The 21,554-nt window shown below is 41.4% G+C and overlaps 1 protein-coding gene across 1 annotated transcript; it reads right to left on the bottom strand.

The window, feature by feature from the left end:
• Positions 1–249: 249 nt before the first annotated feature.
• Positions 250–20,113, bottom strand: LOC139716561 (ATP-dependent RNA helicase cgh-1-like). Its single transcript, XM_071628096.1, has 10 exons — positions 20,090–20,113; positions 13,539–14,492; positions 12,213–12,273; positions 11,174–11,408; positions 9,196–9,339; positions 7,380–7,474; positions 6,603–6,725; positions 5,463–5,591; positions 4,553–4,733; positions 250–3,509 (listed from the first exon to the last, which is right to left on the bottom strand). The coding sequence occupies exons 2-10, from the start codon at positions 13,841–13,843 to the stop codon at positions 3,223–3,225; spliced, it is 1,560 nt and encodes a 519-aa protein (XP_071484197.1). The 5' UTR covers positions 13,844–14,492; positions 20,090–20,113; the 3' UTR covers positions 250–3,222.
• Positions 20,114–21,554: the final 1,441 nt, after the last annotated feature.

Below are 21,554 nucleotides of genomic sequence, written 5' to 3'. Positions count from 1 at the left end.
TGCTGAAATTGCGTGCTCGCTACTCTTTTTAAAAAAAAATGTATCGTCCACTGTTCCTTCATGAAATTCGCCAGCGCAACAAAGCATCAAACATCTTAGACCTTTTGCATCTTTGCCATGTGTCTAGTGTCACTATCACTTTATGCACAGGTCCAATCAATATTTCCGTCTCCAGGGTGCTGGCATTGTGGTATCTCTTTTCTCCCGTTCAATGGCTCAAATTATCCCTTCAATCCCAGACGTACACCCGCACCATCACACTGGCAGAGACACGCTACTTTGGCTGCAACATGCAGCAAATCATTTTTTTCCACTTTCGTGAGTTTTTCGTCGGTTTTATCTCGTTGCAGCATGATAGTACATCAAGCAGTGATCATTTCTCTTTCTCTCTTAGGGTCAGCCTCAGTTCACAAAGTCTTGTCCCATTCCTGATATTATTCTTTATGCTCCTTTTTTATGGTCTTTTTCTCCTATTTATGCATTCGAAGATCATGGTTGAAAACTGATCGTTATTGCACAAGCCGTTTTGCTGAATGGACGTAATGAACTGCTTTCTATTTTTTCTTCTGTCTTTTTATTTTTTTCCGGCAAGGGCTTTCTGCAGACGATTGGAATATTCTTGGCATGCTGAACAATACCATCTCTTTGCACCGACCTTCTCAAGATCTTCCTCTCCCATTTCTGCCATCGACTTGGCATGGTACTTGTGCATACCAAACTTTCCCCAAGGTCAATATCCCCCAAACAGATGACATCATACAAACAAACAAACAAACAAACAAACGAACAAACAAATGACACAGCATGACACAGCAAGGGATGTACAGAAGGGGGGTAAAACGAAGGGGAAAAAAAACAACATTGAATATAAGCGTCCACAACAAAAATTCGGAACACTTTCAAAAATGTTCAGGTGCTGTGTGCGCTTCTCAAAGATTTCTGGGCTGAATAAAGAGAAAGGAATGGCCGAACACAGCTCACACTTTACACTCTCATACTATCAACAATCCCCCCCACCACTCCAAACACACACACACACACACACACACAATCATACACACAATCACTCACACTTATATACTCTTGCTCAAACTTACACACTCTTGCTCAAACTTACACACTTACACATACACACACCCCCAACACCTACACAACCATGCTTGCACCTCTATGATGCACACTAAATGCCAGCATGTGCACCAATGTGTGTTCCAGAACACCGACGTGCTACATACAATGAAGACTTGGACCCTTCTCTCTCTCTCTCTGCGTCATACAGAGATAAGGGCCTCTGCAAAATGGATGGCGACGCAAAGTCCCATTAATGAACTCTACTCTGCAATCCTATAACCTCAGCATCTTCGCTTGCCCGTCAATACAAGTATTCACTATAGCGTCCCTGTTTGCCCTCTTTGATCAAAATCAGCGTGATCTCCATCTTGCTGGTCTCCCCCAATTAGTTGTCTATGCCCGCCACTATTTTGGGCAGCATCATGCTATGTTTCAACTGGAGAGGGGAGAGAAAGGAATCGCACGATCTCGCGACCAACGCTTCCGTTTGTCCTAGCACACACACGAAAAAAGACAACCCTAGACAAACGGATTCACACACTTGCTAGCCCCCGGTATCTACAGATACACTTACTGATTGTAGTTATGCTGTTTTCCTATCAGGCAAAATTTTGATTGATGTCCGTGCACAGAGGGGGAAAAAACATGAATGAGAACTAAGCAAAAATTCAAAAGAACTATGCAGAAATTGCTGGTGCTGTGAACGCAGAAGGAATGTTACGAGGAAAGTGTGATTTGCGCCTTAACAAGTCATGCATCCCCCTAAAAAAAAAAAAAAAAATGCTGATGAAATTAGGTAGGCAACATTGCAACATGTGGCATCCACTCATTAGAACTTTTCATTTTCATGGCCTCGAGAGCCAATGTCACTGCCGTAATTTGGTTTGCAGATGGCACTGAAAGAAAACAGTGTATCTTCTGCCCTTTACATACTGTACCACTGAGGATCTTAATCTCTGTTTTTTCACTCAACAAGTACTTTGTGCGACATGTCATCTTCTCTACTGAATCTCATTTTCTTCTCTCTTTTTTTCTGACAGTGGACAGTGTGGTCTTTCTAGATGCCACATGACATGGAAGATCAAGCAAAACTTGTGAATGCTACGAAGAGGACTTTTTCCTGTAACAACATCTTTTTTTTTTTTCAAGTAAGACACAAAAACAAAAGCAAAACTAAGCCAGTGGCAATGTGCGTCGAAGCTTCTCAACGTAACACTAGAAATCAAAACTAACTTCCATAAACTCTGGCTATGGACAGAGAGGCCATGTCTAAATTCTTAGTCCTTCACACTTTCCTCTAGCTCCCCAGCTACAATTCACAGACCAAAACATTCTGACAAAAACTAGCCATCCATTCATGTCTTCATGACTTTCTTTCTGACATTCAATAAATCGTACAATTGTCATATTTTGTGTCACTGATTGTTAGAAAGGCACACATTTTGTTGTTGTTTTTTCTCCTCTCTTCTCAAAGGACATCACAGTAACTTTTTTTTTTGTTTGTCATTGTCTTTTTTAGAAAAGATATCTTGTGGTAAAATAACACTTCTTGCGAGGTTACACTGAAATATCATATACTTGTATCTCAGTGTACAGCACTAGGACAGCCAAGACGTCAGAAGTTCTTTACAGTTTCCCTTTGAGTCATACACATTTTGATTAAAGCAAATTTAAAAAGAAATTTGTAGAAATTGCACAAGGTTCGCTCAAATTAATCTCATATTTTCACTTCCATCCTGGCTTACGCTCTCAACAAAAAAGAAAAGTTCCCTCTCAACGGGAGTGGTATACAAAACAGGAGAATCGGAAAGTATGTGCTTGTGATTCAACATCGCTGATCAACTTCTTGAACCTTCCAAAATGCCAGGAAAAGTGCGGCACGTGTAACGCATCTCTGGTTTTTATCATCTGACATCACTGTCACGGCATTCCACAGAAAACTTGTGCGCCATGCTGTACTCTCAAACCTCGGAAGGAAACACGGCAGCTTTCCAATCCCCTGTCACTGCAGATGCCACTCATGCTTTGTCTCCATTATCAAATTAGTGGTTCGTCATATAAAACCCCCAACCCCCCTTGTTTAGTTTTGCCTTGTTTTTTGTTTTTTTCAAGTGAAGTTTCGGGGAGGACCTCTGCATTTCACAACGCACTTTAGATACTCCCGTCCGCTAGCTCCTCCTCTGTTTGGTACTCTGCCACGTACAGCCTCTTGTCAACTGGCTCCTTGCAGGGGAAGGGCTGGATCTTGGTGCTCAGCTCCTTCTCGATCACGTACATGGAGATGCGGTCGTCGCGGGTGATCATGTTGATGGCCAGACCCATGTGGCCGTAGCGGCCCGAGCGACCGATGCGATGGAGGTAGGTCTCCGCAACGCGCGGGAAGTCAAAGTTGATGACGACGTTGACCGACTGGATGTCAATACCACGCGTAAACAGATCTGCAAGTGGAGACGGGAGAGACAATGACACAAATATCACACAAACATGAATACTACAGTCCGACCTCTTTTATCTGGACATCTCGGCAAATGTCTGAATGCACGTCATTTGGGTGAAAATTTAATGTGAATACTGAACGTATATTAATTACGTTGGGAATGACATGTGAATGATGTGAGCTTGTGTAGGAATTCTGCTTGAAGTTTGAAATCCCCTTTTCCCCCATAATTATTACATTGAAAAAGAAGAAAAGTATCATTGAGAGATCGCGTCCAGATAATAGAGAGATCCGGATAAATGGAGGCCAGATAAGAGAGGCTGGACTGTCCTCATAACCCCGTAGCTGCAACAATGCCTAATGAGCAGTACCACATGTAAATGGCTCTGCAGCGGAGATGGACTAAAACAACTTATACAATATCAAATATACATAACTACTCCTAACCTCTCAGCTACAACAGTGCCAAATGTGTTGTCCTATTAGAGTATTGTTATATCTACCCACAGCTACTTGAAAAACTTCAACGGGGACAATGTAGTCCGTTCAGAGAATCAATATAATGAATATATGAAGAGTTTGTTCGCAAAAACCGATAAGTCCATTTTTGAAGATTTTGAAGTACGGTCTCTGTCACAAAGTACAAAATAATACCTTTTAAATGATATATTGGTCACTACATATAAAGGTACATTTTTGAAGTTATGGTCAAAAGAAGCAAAAATGTTCTTATTATTCTCTTTATTTTTCTTGACCTTTAATCGCAAATATCTCCATTTGGCAAATATGGACTTATCGGTTTTTGCGAACAAACTCTTCATATACACTACTCATCAACACAAAAATATAGGAGTATTACACTGTGTACACTATATGTAACACTGATATGTTAGCTGACAGGCCTCTGCTTCATCACTGGTATCTTATGCCTATAGACAGCACACGTCATCCCATCGAAATGTCGTACGGGTACACAAGCAGAGATAGCCTCAACTCCCACACATATACCACCGCGTGGCGGTGGGCTGGAGAATCCCGGCTCACCTGTGCACACCAGGTTCCTGCAGGCCCCGTTGCGGAAGTCGTGGAACACCCTGTTGCGATGCTCCTGCTGCATGCGGGAGTGGATGTAGTAGCAAGAGTAGCCCAGCTCGGTGATCTTCTTGGCAAGCAGCTCCACGCGCTGGGTGGTATTGCAGAAGATTATCGCTTGGTTGATTTGCAACTGGAGAGGATGAGCAACAAAATGAGCAAAAGAAACATAAGAGCCTTTATGATAGGTCAGCATTAGAAACATACTTGCAAACTTTACAGAATGATAATACTCATCATCTTTCTCATGAACAGAATACTATAAAAGTAGATACAGTGAACGCACAGAACATGTTTTCCTTTAAAAAAAAGAATTTCTTGTGTTTACACCTCACAATTGCATATTCTTCCAGCGGACTAAACATGGAAAAGGTAATATAAGCTCAGAGACTCAAACCCAACGCACCTTCTGATCTGGAGATTCTCCCGCCTGAAACCCCTAGCAAACGGGAGACTCCAACTTGATGTGTGCAAAGTGCGAAGTTCCTAGGGTTCTAGATGCTCTCTGGTGCTATCTAAGGCTTATTTTTTCAACATACAATAGCAATAAGTAAGAAATCCTTTCCAACGGGAGACACAGAGCCAGGGCGCGAGAACTTAATTCTCAAGCGGGAAAACGGGAGATTTTGCAAAAATGGGTTTTCGGCGGGAGATCTCCTGTCGAGAACGGGAGAGTTGGAGTCTCTGTAAGCTACTAGCATGGTTGGCATAGGGGCAAAAAGATGAAGCTTAGCACAAAGCAACTTCACAGCTACATGGATTTAACCCTTTCTGTACCAGGGACTTTGGATGGCATGTACAATGCTATAGGATGTCCTGTGCCAATCCACACTCAAAAGCACACGAAGGGTTTTAAACTTACCTTTGAGAAGAGCGTGTTAAGGCAGTGAACTTTTTGTCTCTCCTCAACAAATGCATAATACTGAGTGATACCCTTGAGGGTTAGCTCCTGCATCAGGTTGATTTCATAGGCCTTGGTCAGGTAGCGGTCCTGTGGAGGAGGGGAACGACATTCACAACTTTAGGTAAACATTTCACTCTGCTCCCAGAGGAGAATAAGTCCTCATCCAACACAGACAATCACAACTTGAGAAAGTTACTGTATACGCTTTACATGCATTTAAGTTCTGCTCCGTCAGTGCCAGTACTGATGTGTGCATGTTCTAGCTACACGCGAACGTTTTTACGAATACTATCAAGATTTCATGTCACCTAGTTAGCGAGCTAAATACATGTGCGTGTGCATATTACTATCGCTCAAGACATATTTGGAACATAATATCGATAGCACAATCGTTCGATTGAAAGAATTGGGTGACTGACTAGTCTATTTCAAGTCATTTTTGTCTTTGTTTACTCTTTAAAATTTACATTCAAACCACAATAAATAAAAATCAGAGCGACAAAATAAAAAAAAAAGATAATATTTTGCAGGGGGCATGTCTGGAGTTTATTCTACAAATATAACAAACATAATACTCAGGGTACCAGTACACTGTAACAGAAGGCAGCCCTGTCCTGCAAGGCGAAAACCAGCTTTCTGCGTTTCAATACATTTCTACGTCTTATCTTTAACTCCTGTTACAGGTCAACTACACTGAATGTTCATGTAAGTGCAAGATATTATCACACAGCATACATTGTCCCATTATCATTCCCATGACAATGTATTTTAGAATACCTGATCTGCAACTATAGACTGCCAAACATAATATTTCACAATTGTCTGATGTTCCTGGTGCCTTTGGCATAAACTATTCCAATGTGCATGCTTTGTCATGCTCTACTAATCTGACTGCTGAATTTCATTTCTCCATCATCGATGAGTGGATGGTCAACCCGCCCCAAGGCATGTCAACAGCAAGCATTGAGGTTGTCGACGATAAAACTTTGCTACAAGGCGTATGCTTTGATTTTGAATACACACCTAAGCTGGCATGTCAGGATGAAACCCAGAAAGGCGAATACATGCATGCAAGACAGAGAAAGAAAGTTGACTTACCATGAAGTTCTTGACAGTGATTGGGAAGGTGGCTGAGTAGAGCATGATCTGTCTATCTTGCGGAAGGTAACTGATGATGTCATCTAGCATATTCTTGAAGTCCTTGGACAGCAGCTTATCAGCCTGTGGAACACAAACATATACAGAAGACATTTTTTAATAGTGGCTTGTGGGAGCTAATTTCAACTGCTCATTCTTAAGTGACTGGAGTATTCAACTGTTTCTCAACAAGCTTGCACATATGTTGCAGACAAATCCATGAGGTTTGTTACAGAGAATTTTTTAGTTTGTAACTATCCTGCTTGGCACACAGAAACATAGAATTTCTCCCAACTCAACCCACACATTGTTTTTAGAACTTTTAGTTTGTGTCAGCAGTGGTCCAAACTGGATGTGAGAAAAGAGACTTTTTGTGTCTTCGCAAACCTACAATGAAGTACAGCGTCAAGGTTCAAACTGGTGACTCGCACTGTGAACATGCTTGACGAAAGGAGTAAAAACTTGACAGAAGATCTATAGAGCTATATGAAAGTGAGCGTGATGTATTTAGATGACACTGAATATTTGAAGCACATTGATTTATCATTCATGTATGAAAAACTATGTGATTTGATAGCATGGACTCGAGTGTGGGACCAATATCCCTCAGCACACAGGTGTTCTGCGTAGGAAATGGCTTGCAGCTGTCAAGTGGTTAATCCCTTCATATTTGACATCATCTGAAGGAAGGAAGAAAGGAAGGGTTATATGCTCTCCACGAAGGGATGAGAATCTCACCTCGTCTAGCACCAGTGCGCTGCATTTGTCCATCTTTGCAATGCTCTGCTTCATGAGATCCAGAATACGCCCGGGTGTAGCGATGACCAAATGAACTGTCGAGAGCGAGACAGTGACAGCAGTGTTTAACAGAGTGGTGCATCAAATGAGACAGGAGGTACTCTTTGTACTATCCAGCACATGCTAAAAATGTTTGTAGGTAAAGTGTTTGTTCTGTATAACAAATTTAACAGAACATGTATAGAGGAAACAAGAAGGTATTCAAACCTTGAATTTGCTTTCACAGATTTCCAAAACACTGCACAACATTTTGATGCTGGTATGAAAATCATCACATACTGCCATCACTGTAGGTGTTTGGTCAATTAAACATTATCACTGGACAGCAAGACATGCCTGCAAAATTCAAATCTATGTGTATGTACTATGTATTAGAAATATTCTCATTCAAATCGCAACATGCCATAATTGCAGTACAAGTATGCGTTGTGCGAATTTCTGTGATGCTGATCACAGAATATCAGTGCACACACAATCACTTTCAGCTGTACAGATCTCATGCAGAAACAGACTGGACTCGGAGGAGAAAGGGGGCGGGGACAGAGGAGGGAGCCATGTGACCACCTGAGACATGGCATTCTGCCAGCCTTACCCTACACTGCTAAAGTGGGCATAATTACCTCCGCCAAGGGAAGAGGTTATGTTTTCGTTACCGTTGGGTTGTTAGTAGTAAGTTAGTTCGTCCGTGTGAGAAATAACTCAAAAAGTAGTTAACAGATTTGGATGAAACTTGCAGGAAAGGTTTAGAATTATACAAGTACTGTAAAACATGATATATTCGCGGCACGAAATTTTCGCGAATTGGAGCCGACGGCCTTTTTCGCTGCAAGAAATTTTCGCGAATTGCCTCTTGCGTTCAATGCATATAGTGTAGATAAGAAATTTCGCATGCATTTTAATTTCGCGAATCTTGGCGCTCGCGAAATTCGCGAAATTAAAATGCACGCGAACATTTCTCGTTTTACAGTAACAGATGATTACATTTTGGTAGTGATCTGAGAATTTGGGGGGAATTTATGAAGGATTTTTTATATTTTGGCAGGTAGGGTCAATGAACTTGGGAGTTCAGGCTGCGCGTATTTGAGGTTTGCATGCGCGCACTAAATTGTGTGCTCTAGTTTCTGCTAGGGCAAGGCGCGCCGTGCAGCTGAGGGTTTATGACGTAACAAAGTCTTCTATATTGGGAAATCGGGCGACTTTCAGCACACAATGCTACAAGTACATATGGGTGGAAATCACTGATATCTCTATGGAAGAGCAAGATCAGTGGGGGAAATGAGCTGCATGCTTGGCGGAGGTCTGCGCTCTCAGAGTGTTTTTCTAGTTTTTAATGCTTCAGCATCTAGCATTACACTAAGCTCAATTTGTCTGGCTTTAGCATAATTCTAGCATGACTGTTCACAGAAAGGAAATCACCATGCATTTTGTGTACTGTGTACTTTTTTTGGTTTGTTTATGAGTTTGTCAGCGGATTTCTCGATAAAATCAACAGTAAAATGTTGTGAAGACTTCTCTTTTGTTTTGTTTGCCAGCTAATTAAGCATCAACATTGGGAGCATAGAATTTGAGCACTTTTTTTTCACATGTGAGGACCTTTTCTTTTCTTTTGCTATCCCAGCGATTGGGCACTACTATTGGTAGCAAAAAATGTGAGGAACTTTTTTTTTTCCCACCACAATTGATTGATATGATGTGACATAATTTCAGGCTGCCTCAAGTACAATTCCATTTTTTACGCTGGTCACACTGGCCTTACCTGGCTCTTCGAGCCTCAAGATGTCGTCTCGGAGACTGGTTCCGCCTGTCGTGACCATGACCCTGTGGCCGGTGTGCTTGGACAGCTGCTTGCAGATTTGGCTGGTCTGGAGGGCCAGTTCTCTCGTGGGGACGAGGACTAGGGCTGGTGGATAAACACGAAGCAGCAAACTCATTTTGAAGCAATCCTTGTTGAATGGACTCGGTTTCCCTTTTCTATCATATTCTTTCATCAGAGCTTTCCTTTTCTACCATGTTCATTCCATCACTCTTCCTTTTCTACCACATCCATTTGTCAGAGCTTCCCTTTTCAACCATATTCACTTATCAGAGCTCACCTTTTTATGATATTCATTCAGTTTTCCTTTCTACCACATGAAGAGTTTGTTTGCAAAAACCGATAAGTCCATATTTGCCAAATGGAGATATTTGCGATTAAAGGTCAAGAAAAATAAAGAGAATAATAAGAAAAATGTTGCTTCTTTTGACCATAACTTCAAAAATGTACCTTTATATGTAGTGACCAATATATCATTTAAAAGGTTTTATTTTGTACTTAATGACAGAGACCTTACTTCAAAATCTTCAAAAATGGACTTATCGGTTTTTGCGAACAAACTCTTCACATGCATTTACATGAGTTCTATCACAAATATTTGCAAATATCACAAGGACATTGCTCCTTATTTGATGCATTCTATCATATATCATGCTTTTGGGGTTCTATTTTCCATTTTAATAGTATACGAATCTAGACAACATGAAAGCTGCAGGAGTTATTGCAAACATCCTAAAGACACAGCAGAAATCAATAAGACATATCTTGGATAGAAATGGCTCTGGATAATTCAATAGCATTTTTTTTTTTTTTTCTGGTTAAGGTGGTCATATTAGTAAAACAAGTTAACATACGTTGTATTTCATTTCAACATTAATAGTTACAATTTGTTCTAGACATGTAGCGCATGAGGAGCACACAAAAAAATCACCTCAAGATATTGATGTTTTCCTACTCGCCTCACAGAAGACATCACTGATACAGCTACATACATGTATTTGACAATTAAAAAAAAAAAAAAAGATTACTTTCAGGCCAAATGTTTGGACGTTAAAAGTACTGCAATTCTGATGGCACATGTTTGCAAAGATTTAGTGGCAGTCTCCACTAATGAGCAATCAAAATTCACGTAGGAGACTAGCTGAAAATGTTGTGTTGTCTACAACCCTTTACATAAGCACATTGCCATTGATCATTGAACCCACTGCGGACGGTTTGATTTTCCTACAACACACAATTCCCACAGACGCTTGCCTGAGTATACTTGAACTCGTCCTCAACGGGTTAAGATGTGCTCTGCATATTGTGAAATTTCCATGACTTATTGAACTTCATCTTCACAGGGGTCGAAAAATGTGTCTCCTCCTGTCCATTACTGAACATACCATAGCAATGTCTAGTCAAGCTAGTCAGGCTTGGAGACTTTTCTGTATGCCCACTTTGACACTGATTTCATTGATGGATCAACAATGGCCAGCAACACTGGGGCAAGGAAGTACCGTCCACTTGTTTTGCTATTGTATTGACATTGTTGTTGATACTGCTTTTAAGCTGTTGTATAAACTTTACATTCAAACTTATCTGGTCTACTGATACATTGTAAAACTGCAAACTGTGTGAACCAGCAGATTATTCTTTTAAGAAGCCATTCTTCAAACAAAAAGGTGTCGTATAATCCCTCTGCACAATCAAGCACAATATCAAGACTATAAAACAATGTGTTCATCATTAACCTGTTGAGGACGAGTCCCGAGTACAATCAGGCAAGTGTCTATGGGAAATGCCTGTTGCAGCAAAATCAGCCTGTCCTCAACGGGTTAACATTCAAGTTAAAAGACCTTCTGCTGTTTCATTCTAAAGTTACACATCTCTGTGTCTCATTCTCTAATGCACATAAGAGGTTCTGTGCTGTTACACTAACCTTGTATAACGTCGTTTTCTGGGTTGATCTTCTCAAGGAGGGGTATGGTGTAGGCACCCGTTTTGCCGGTGCCGTTCTTGGCCCTGGCCATGATGTCGCGCCCAGTCAGGGCGATGGGGATGCTCTCCTCCTGGATCGGGGATGGCTTCTCCCAGCCCTTCTCAAAGATGCCCATGAGCAGCGCACGGCTCAGACAGTAGTCCTCAAATTCGTTGCCCTTTGTGTTTGTGACATCCTGGAGGTTGGCGAATGCAATTCAGATGGCTTGGGTTATATGCATTTCACACTGATTTCAAAATCTCAGGATTTTCTACGAAACAGTATGCACACATCAACTCGGCAGAACAAATTTCTGGTAAGTATCATTATTACAGTCTTCTTTACCCTGGGCCGCCTCTTCATAACTACTGCCGCTGTACCAGACAACCCTGACATTATCATTACCTTACACTATTATGCCAGATACCCTGCTTCTGAAGGGACTTAGTGGGTAAAAAAGAAAATCTTGTCCAATGACATAGGCACTTGGCGGAATTTGAACTCGGGACCTCAAACTGAAAGTCAGAGTTTTATACAAGATGCCATGGTTACCATAGAGACTCTCATATCTACGACTAAATCAACATGGCTCTATTATTTGTGGAGAGGAGTAAAATCTTTATCAAGTGCCATCTTGAGGTCACTGGGGTCATAAGCCTCCCTTTTTTGTTCAACTTCAGATTCCCTTTCTTGAGTGACAATTTTCTAGCATTATTTTTCATGAAAGCTGCAGTACTTTCGTAATGACCCCCCCCCCCCCAAAAAAAAAAGGAGTAACAGTTACCACCTCTGCATACAGTATGGTAAAACAAGAAATGTTTGCGTGCATGAAATCTTTGCAAATTTCACGAGCCAAGATTCCTGAAATCAGAATGCATGTCAAAGTCCCTGTCTACACCAGAAGGATGCTTTGAATACCAGTGGCACTGGTGCCAGTGGCACAATTCGCAAAAACTTTGTGCTGCAAATATTTCTGGTTTTACTGTATACTTCCGCTTACTGTTGTTTTTATTCTCCTGTCTTTCTCTGGGACCTGAAGCTTTGTCTTCCAGTCGGGATCACTGAAAAGAAAACACAGCCACCATGAAAGCATAGGATGAAGAACGTTAAAGGGATGGTATAGTTTCGGATAGGATGGGACTTCAGGTTTCTAATGTTGCTTTGAAGATTTTTTTTTTTGTTTTCTTTTTTAGATAATAAGAAACCGCTTATGAAATACATGTATGTCAGAGCATAAATTCTAAGAGGAAGTCAGTTTATTTGACGAGATTGGTTTTTAAATGGCCGACACATCCAGAAGGAAGTGATCCTGATAACAGGTGGAACCCACCTCTTATTAGGATCGCTTTGTTTGCTGTTTTTGGAAATCTCAGTCATTTCAAAACAAAGTTTCATCAAATAAAATTTGAAGTCCTCATAGAATTCTATCATTAACATTCCATAAAATGGTTTCTATAAAGTACCTCGCAAAAAAAGAAAAAAAAAAAAAGAAGAAGCTGAATCCTTATCTAAACCAATACTTAACCATCCCTTTAAGCTGGAGAACTTTTCCTGTCTATAAACATCTGTGAGGTACTAGTGCCTCCCAAATGAGTAAAAGTCCCCCACTAAAATTCCTTCATTGCACATCGTCATGTCTTAGTGTTGACAGATTTATCCGAATAAGAGAACTCGGTGTAACACCACTTCTCTCCTACATTGGTGTTTTCATGTCTGCAATATAGCATCTGACACCTCAGTGTTGATACTCTCAATGTGGTGTTATCAGGTGTTATGGTCTTCCTCCCCCAGTTGAGCAAATGCAAAGTTGGGTAAATCCGGGAAATTACATATCACCCAGTTCTAGTGCCCATGTGCGCTAGTGGCATTTTGATCCCTGAGCACGAGTGATTTGTTGTACATTGTATGTCCATGTGATCTGAAAGGAAGAGCATGATACACCTGACCCCATGTAGCTGGGTAAACATACACAATTACTCCTCTAGATCACAAGGCTATCCATTTCTGCTTTAGCCATGTCATTACACTGTTAGATTTTTCCAGTCAGGCACAATGAGGCTACAGCATTGTGAAACCACAGTTTCTGACTACATTACCTCTTTCTCATGATCAGGACACCATTTTCCAACACTCTTCAGCATCTGCAACTACTTATGATGATTCTTTGGAACAAATATGGATTCCATGGCAGTGGTTTGGTAAAAATTGAATTCAATGAAATTAAAATTCTGTTGGTAAAAGAAAGCCATAAGTTTGAAATACCAATGAAGTGGATTCTTTTTGCACCATTGGGCAATACTGTTTCTAGTTTGTGCAGAATACTTACTCCATGTCAATTGGTGCAGGCTTGGGCTGTGGAGTTTGTTTTGCCGTCGTCTTTTCAATGTCCTTCTGCCTTGAATACTGTCTGCCTTGGTAGCCCCCTCCTCTGTGGCCGCCGTCCCGCTGGTGGCCCGACCCCTCCCTGTGGTAGCCCCCCGGACCGTCTCTGTGGGGGCCTTGTCTGTCCCTCTGCTGGCCATGCCCGTCGCTCCTTCGAGAGTCATTGTTCTGGCCAGGGCCTCTGTTTGGGCTCCTTGCCCCATGATTGTTATTCATCATTCTGTTGAGTTGTGGTGCAGCAGTTGCCATGGCGATATAAGTGTCTTTTTCCACTGTTTTTGTTAGAAGGGCGTCTCTCTCTGTTGCATCGAGTTTCACAGATTCAAAGTGATTCTCTGCATCAGCTTCTCTTTTTTTTTTTTGACTTTTTGATAATTTTTCTATGAAAATTGCATCAAAATGTTTGAAACTAAATTTCAGTTCAACATGAGATACACACAATACCTGAGATGGGTTGTCAGAAATGTCTAGTACAGTTTCACAAAAAAGGCAAGTTAGTGCCGTTCAAGTTTGTCCATACAAAATGGGAGAAAAAAAAATGGTCTCTTTGGCAAATATACAAATATACATTAATATATAAAACAATCTTTACAAATAATATATTCTGCTATGAACAGAGACCTCTTGAAGAGGCCAAGTAAGGAATTAAAGAATAGTCAATTGTCCGCCAGGTGGGAAGATAACCAGCAGCAATTCATCGGCTAAGAATTCACGGGAAGTTTTCAACTTCCAGTGTATAAAAGCACGGGGAAGGTGATATATCACAGTTCGGTGTCCTATTCCAACAATGGCAATGTGAAACGTGGCTACGGAGAACGTTGCATCAGGTAGATAAAGTCAACTCGGTAGAAAGCATCCAAGACATCAAGCTATTGCAGGTTGCCATCAAACCAGCCTTCTGAAAAAAAAAGAGACAAAAACACATCAAACAGTTTCTTTTAAATGCCATTCTACAAAGTGCAATGCCATGGTACGTTATGCATATGCTGCCTTCTACATATATAATGTACATTGACTGTGATAAATAAATTTAACACTGAACCCAAAAATTGTAAAAAAAAATCATAAATGAATAAAAAATAAGTATACAGCACATGTACATTGCGGTGCTGTTTCTGTGCAGACAATAGGAGTGTACATGTCCTACATGTATGTACATGTACTTTAACAGATAAAGCACTGGAGGTAAACACAACCGAAAGTATTTATAAGCTTGTGTCAAGATCCTAATCATGACAGAATGCAAAAATGTTTATACCTGGGGCCCGTTTCATAAAACTTGTCATCAGTGACAAGTTGTCATAGATGTGACAAGCTACGGAAATCCTTGCATCTGAGAGCAAATTTGTCATAGAAATGTGGCAGTTGTCACTGATGACAAGTTTTATGAAGCGGGCCCCTGCCCAGGTACACTGTATGTACAAAATAAGGCATGTCCTGTTACCATGTACAGATGTACGTGTGTACACAGACTCATTCATGATCTTACAAATGTAAATTGAGTACTGTATACGCTATAATTTTCGCGTACATAAATTTTTGCGAATTGCCGCTGTCACACATTTTCGCGAGTGGTTAAATTCGCGATTGGGGGACCAGAGAAAATATGAAGTGGCAAAGAAAGTGTGGATTTTCAACTTACTAGCAAATAAGAATGATACTAGTTATACACTGCATGAAAAAAACTTACCAAACTCTGCGAACCAGTAAGTTAGAATTCAACATTTTTGAAGTGGATAAGTCCATCGCGCTAGATTTCTGACGAGTGATCCCCTTGCGATAATGGATTGGCTCTCTGCAGTAATCGTAAGTAGACATGGACGTGCTATATGTACGTAAACAAGCTTAGCCAGTATGGTCTGTTCGGTAAGCCGTGACATGGTAAACTAGCACTGAAATTTTCGTATCATCAAGGCAAGGGATTCATTTTGGAAGGTAATATTTTCGCGTGTTGTTAATTTTGCGAATAGCTCCCGACTCGCGAAATTCGCGAAAATAAAACCCTCGCGAAATATATAGCGTATACAGTAGTTTTTCAACAGTAGCATTGACCAGTTATGCATTATCATTTGATTCTCTTTTCTATGACTTGATTTGTCCATAAGTTACATTTTATTATGAAAACCAAAAAAGAACGCAAACGACTGTTTACGTTACAATTTAGTGTTGAAACCACGACTGATGTATGCAACCAACTGCACGATATAAAAATACAACTGCACTTGTGAAAGCTGAAAAAAAATATGGTGATGTGAAAGTTTAAATTACATGTAATATTGTTAATGTGGAAGCCCCCCTTCCCACCTTACATTTGTACACACCCCATGATAGGATCCCACTCATTCAGTGCACACACACGCACACACTCTGTGGGCTAAGTGAATCGTGAATGAGTGGGGTAGTTTTTCATAACTCTGGCAAACCTGAGCCCCTAAATAACTAAACAATAACATATTTAAACTGTAGCCTTCATTTAAACTCAGTAATTTTAGTAAAGCAAGCTGCCCATAACTTGACCATACTGCCATCTAAGATTCGATCGCGGGCTACGTGTGGAAACCTATGCTTTTGTGCAGGGTCAAATTTTGGCACAGGAGGTTGAACCATGGTGTCGTCTTTTTTTAACTAGGGAGGGTCAATCAGTCAATCAGTTGCATATCAACTTCAAAAAACAACAACAACTAGGGCGGGTCTTGAAGAAAAAGAAAGAAGAAAATGACACAGTGCACGGCCCCTAAACCCCTGGATCGCCAAATAACGATTGCAGAAGCAACCATAGCTGTGCCTGTGGTGAACAGCAGCTGCCGCACCACGGTTCCAACCTCCTGTGCCAAAATTTGACCACACACAGAAGTCAGAAGCATACATGTACATCTGTGGGTTTTACATGTAGGGGGCTCTACGAACACGTCGTAAACAACCCTGTTTGCAGCAGCCCTTGTAAAGGGTGCCTATTTGCGGCAGGGGCCGTTTCATTCATTGATGAAAAGGCCCAATCAGGTGTCACTTCCCATACTAGTAACACTTGCAAGCAACTCCTGCTTGTGTTCTAAAGTGGGACTAAGCACGCATGATGTTCATTACACTAGCTGTTTTATTGATCAATGAAACTGTCCCTGCCACAAATACTAAAACAGGCACCCTGCCACAGTTACTCTAGCCAGTGGTCAAACTTTGGACACCGTTATTGTCAAAATTTAACCCAAATCAGGCTGGGGGGGGGGGGAATCCGCCCCCCCCCCCCCTAGACGTTTCGCGCAATATCTTCGCTGCGCGATAAGCTCCCGTCGCGATGTTTCATGACTTTTTTCTTTCAAGTATCGCGTAACTTTTGAGACCAAAATTGTTGCGCCCGCGCATACCGTTTTGACGCGACGCCCGTTCGAAAAAAATTTGTCAACCCCAAAATTGCTCCAAAACGTGATTTTGTGTACAAATCCAATGCAAATTGTGTTTTTTCAGTTCACATAAAAATTCATATCTTGACTTAGAATGGACGAAATCAATTTATTTTATCATAATAAAGCTTCGAAAAATGTCTGTGACAAATTTTGGCCAAAAAACAAACAAAAACAAAGAAATACATAAGAAATTCCAAAAAACAATCAAATACATAAGAAATTAATTTCGATACAGATTTTTTTTTATCCTATGTCTCAGGAGAATGATACAAGAAACATTTTAAAAAAGAAATTAGCTTAATTAGAGCATTAATAAATTTAAACACGTGTGTTTAAATGGGCGCTCTGCATCGGTTGATTAAAACTCGATTTTTGAAAAAAAAAAAACAGATAGGATTTTTTCTTTTTTTCATCATGGATAGTGGACATGTGTGTGTAACAAAAAATCACCGTGCAAAGTTGCGACAATTTATACGTCAGATGTGAGATGAATAGAAATGAATAGGGGGCCTCATGAGGCGTTCCCCCCGGGCCTCATGAGGCATGGGGGCGGTCCTCATGAGGCGTGGGGGCGGTCCTCATGAGGCGGGGCAGTCCTCATACGCGGGAGCGGTCCTCATGAGCGGGTTTCCCAGACTGGTATGGTCGCCATTGCGGTAAGGTCACCAGACATTCACATCGCATGTAACGTGCGCTGCGATCGGAGATGACCTTGGGCGACGGATTTTCATCACTCTCAAAGTACATTCGTAATTCACCTTTTTCCTCCGTAAAAACTCAAATAATTGTAATCAAAATATATTTTACCATATGTGAGAGGTGTTCAAACCCTTTTTAATGCGAGGATGTTTTTGATTTAGAATGGATTTCAGGTTGCAGACTGAGGGAGGTTTTCAAACGCGGTGACCGACAATGCCTCCTTCATTGAAGTGTGTGTATAACACACACGCTGATAATATGTGGCAGGCTATGGGTGGCGAACTATTTCAGTGCCGATATTAGTTCGCCCACCCAGAAGTGCATAGGATTAAAAGGAAAATCTTTACACACAAGTGGCGACCATACGGTCAGTCCGGGAAACCCGCTCATGAGGACCGCCCCCGCGTACGAGGATGGTCCCTCCTCATGAGGACCTCCCCCCTCCTCATGAGGCCCCCCGGGGAACGCCTCATGAGGCCCCCCCTTCACTTCTTATTCATCTCACATCTGACGTATAAATTGTCGCAACTTTGCACGGTGATTTTTTGTTACACACACATGTCCACTATCCATGATGAAAAGAAGAAAAAATCCTGTCTGTTTTTTTTTTTTAAAATCGAGTTTTAATCACCCGATGCAGAGCGCCCATCAAAACACGGGCGCCAGCGCGTTCGCACAATGCAAGACTGCCGCACCTAGCGGCCTGATCCGACTAAATATTTTCGATGCTTTTTTCTGCGGCTCTCACCTCTCCGCGCACGAATCAGCCTCGTGAAGCTGAAGTCTGACATCTTTTTACACAAATTCGTAACGAGAAAAATTAAATCAGTACTAACCTGATCTTGTCCATATATTCCAAATTACTATTCCACACTGATAGAGTAGGTGGGTAGATGACATACTCCAGTTTGTTAGCAAAATAATCACTTTGTAGGTATGACGAGTTCACTTTCTTCGTCAATTCCGCCCACGATTACCGTTTGGGCGCTTTCTCTGGAATCATCCCACGACGCGACGTACGTCGCATCACATCACGCATCCAGCACATACCAGTCTGGTACTTAGTATGTGCTGGATGCGTGATGTATGCGACGTACGTCGCGTCGCAGGATGATTCCAGAAAAAGCGCCCAAACGGCGGAATCGTGGGCGGAATTGACGAAGAAAGTGAACTCGTCATACCTACAAAGTGATTATTTTGCTAACAAACTGGAGTATGTCATCTACCCACCTACTCTATCAGTGTGGAATAGTAATTTGGAATATATGGACAAGATCAGGTTAGTACTGATTTAATCTTTCTCGTTACGAATTTGTGTAAAAAGATGTCAGACTTCAGCTTCACGAGGCTGATTCGTGCGCGGAGAGGTGAGAGCCGCAGAAAAAAGCATCGAAAATATTTAGTCGGATCAGGCCGCTAGGTGCGGCAGTCTTGCATTGTGCGAACGCGCTGGCGCCCGTGTTTTGATGGGCGCTCTGCATCGGGTGATTAAAACTCGATTTAAAAAAAAAAAAACAGACAGGATTTTTTCTTTTTTTCATCATGGATAGTGGACATGTGTGCGTAACAAAAAATCACCGTGCAAAGTTGCGACAATTTATACGTCAGATGTGAGATGAATAAGAAGTGAAGGGGGGGCCTCATGAGGCGTTCCCCGGGGGGCCTCATGAGGAGGGGGGAGGTCCTCATGAGGAGGGACCATCCTCGTACGCGGGGGCGGTCCTCATGAGCGGGTTTCCCGGACTGCGGTAATTGACGTTAGCGATGGCCATACAGCTACAGCACCTCACTGCAGACTGGCTGGCACTGCACTATAGACATGGTATTGTACTTGTAGTGACCAGTGCAGTGCAGCAATGTACTGTACTGTACTTACTGTACTCGTTACACAGGGGGGGGGGGGGGGGGGGGGCACAGGTACACTGTATAGCAGTGACAGTGTCGACAGGACTACTGACTGGTGTGTGATGTTGGGGCGAGAATACTAACGACTGAAATGACTGTGCCATCATCATGCAACACTAACTTGTTAGTCATGTATGATACGGTTAAATTTAGCTCTGTCAAGTTCAGAGTAATGCTACTATTAGACATGGCGGTGTGGCCGTATTTTCCGAAATATTTACGTTTCGGTCTTGACCTACTTGTGTCTGAACCTGTACAAGGAACGTTCAAAGCTCAACCCGAGTAAACAATGGTAGATTCGATCCAGAGCCTTCCGGACAAGACATTTTTACATTCGTTTCTTTACCTTTCCAGCGGATATATTGGCACAAAACAACATACAACCTATACATAAGTTTCTAAATAATTATGGAGCAATCACATACTACTGAGCCCTTTTATGATTAGTACGATTGCATCGGATTTTCGGGGAGAATTTTACGATACTCACGTCGAGAAGGTTCAAAATGGCCGTCTGTACCAACACTATGCTGCAGATCGACCATAGAGGGCTGCCGTACGCGAAAAAAAAAAAAAACCCTGTGTACGTGTGTATTGGTGTACGCAGTGTGGCGAAAGGCCGTTTGCTGTGCAGTGTGAGATTTCAGTGAGTGTTGGATGGGGTAAGTACTAGTACTAGTAGTCTAATCCACCAGCGTCCAACCATCCCGTATTTCGATAATGCGTGTAGAGAACAGTACATGGACATTGCAATAGTGTAGTCTAATATCCTAGGGCCGTATTCTGAGAGGTTATTAAGTGTCTGATTAGCACTTAATTACCGAATTGGTATTCTGAGAGCATGATTAAGTAGGGGTTATATTAACTACCATAGCAACAAGCGTTTTGGCGGGAAGGACCTACGCGTTTGCGCGTATCAATGCGCGCGCACCTCTGAGAGGACTTAAAGTGAAAACTAAGTTTCGGTAAGTGCTTGAGAACCCGTCTAGCACCATTTCATTTTTGCTTGCAATATATCGAAAGAGTCCACTAAGAAACTTACCTGGCTGACGCGGTTTGCCGGAATGATAAGTCGTTTTGGAGTATTTTGAGAAAAATAATAATAGTAGGAAAACCGACTTTTATTCCAGAAGGCTCCAGACTAACTCGATCTCGGGAAAAAATACTGGGGTGGTATTCTGAACACCGTTTTATCTCTGTTGTAACTTGTGTTGTAACTTGTGTTGTAAGTCTGTGAGTTATAACACCGTTAAAACAGTTGTAAATCGGTATTCTGAAAACTGTTTTAACGGTGTTGTAAGTCATGATAACCACGCCCATCGCAATAATCATATCCAATAAGAAATATTGTTAGAAGTAGCATCTAAGACATTTCAACCAATAAGATTGCTCCCTTGGGCAAATGCGCCGTGCTTAACTCTGCGCGTTTTAAGAAGCGCTCATTCTCTGGCGTGCGCACAAATAGGACAATGGTATGCGCAGGTAAAGAGAGCCAGAGATAAAATAAAGTTACAACAGAAGCTTGGATCATTATGCCTTCTTACCGGTTTTGACGTATAGTTGGTGCAGTAGGGGATTCGCAAAGCTATCTCAGATTAAGTCTTTTTGTTTGAAATTTGTCTAAAAAATAAGAAGATATCTGGCGTTCATAAGAGGAACCCAAATTTCATGGTTTATGGGGAACTAGACGCTTCTAAATTAAGTTAAGCCCTTGCAATGCCATGTTATTATTATTATTATTATTATTATTATTATTATTATTGTTAACTTAGACTTCTAATACTTTTCTTAGGATTCGCGCCGTCCCCAGCAATAAATATTTTGAAACACCCAAAGGTACTGATAATGAATTCTTATTGGTGAAGATAGTGAAATCATATTAAAAAATATTTAATATTTTGAAAGATATTTTTGAAATGAATAGTGCTTAAAACAAGTTAGTGCCGACGGTGCCG

Source organism: Diadema antillarum, unplaced genomic scaffold (assembly GCF_040938485.1).
Source record: "Diadema antillarum isolate AM-2024a unplaced genomic scaffold, OU_Dant_1.0 scf00000066, whole genome shotgun sequence".
NCBI classification, from domain to species: domain Eukaryota; kingdom Metazoa; phylum Echinodermata; class Echinoidea; order Diadematoida; family Diadematidae; genus Diadema; species Diadema antillarum.
This window is presented reverse-complemented; position numbering and strand designations above follow the sequence as displayed.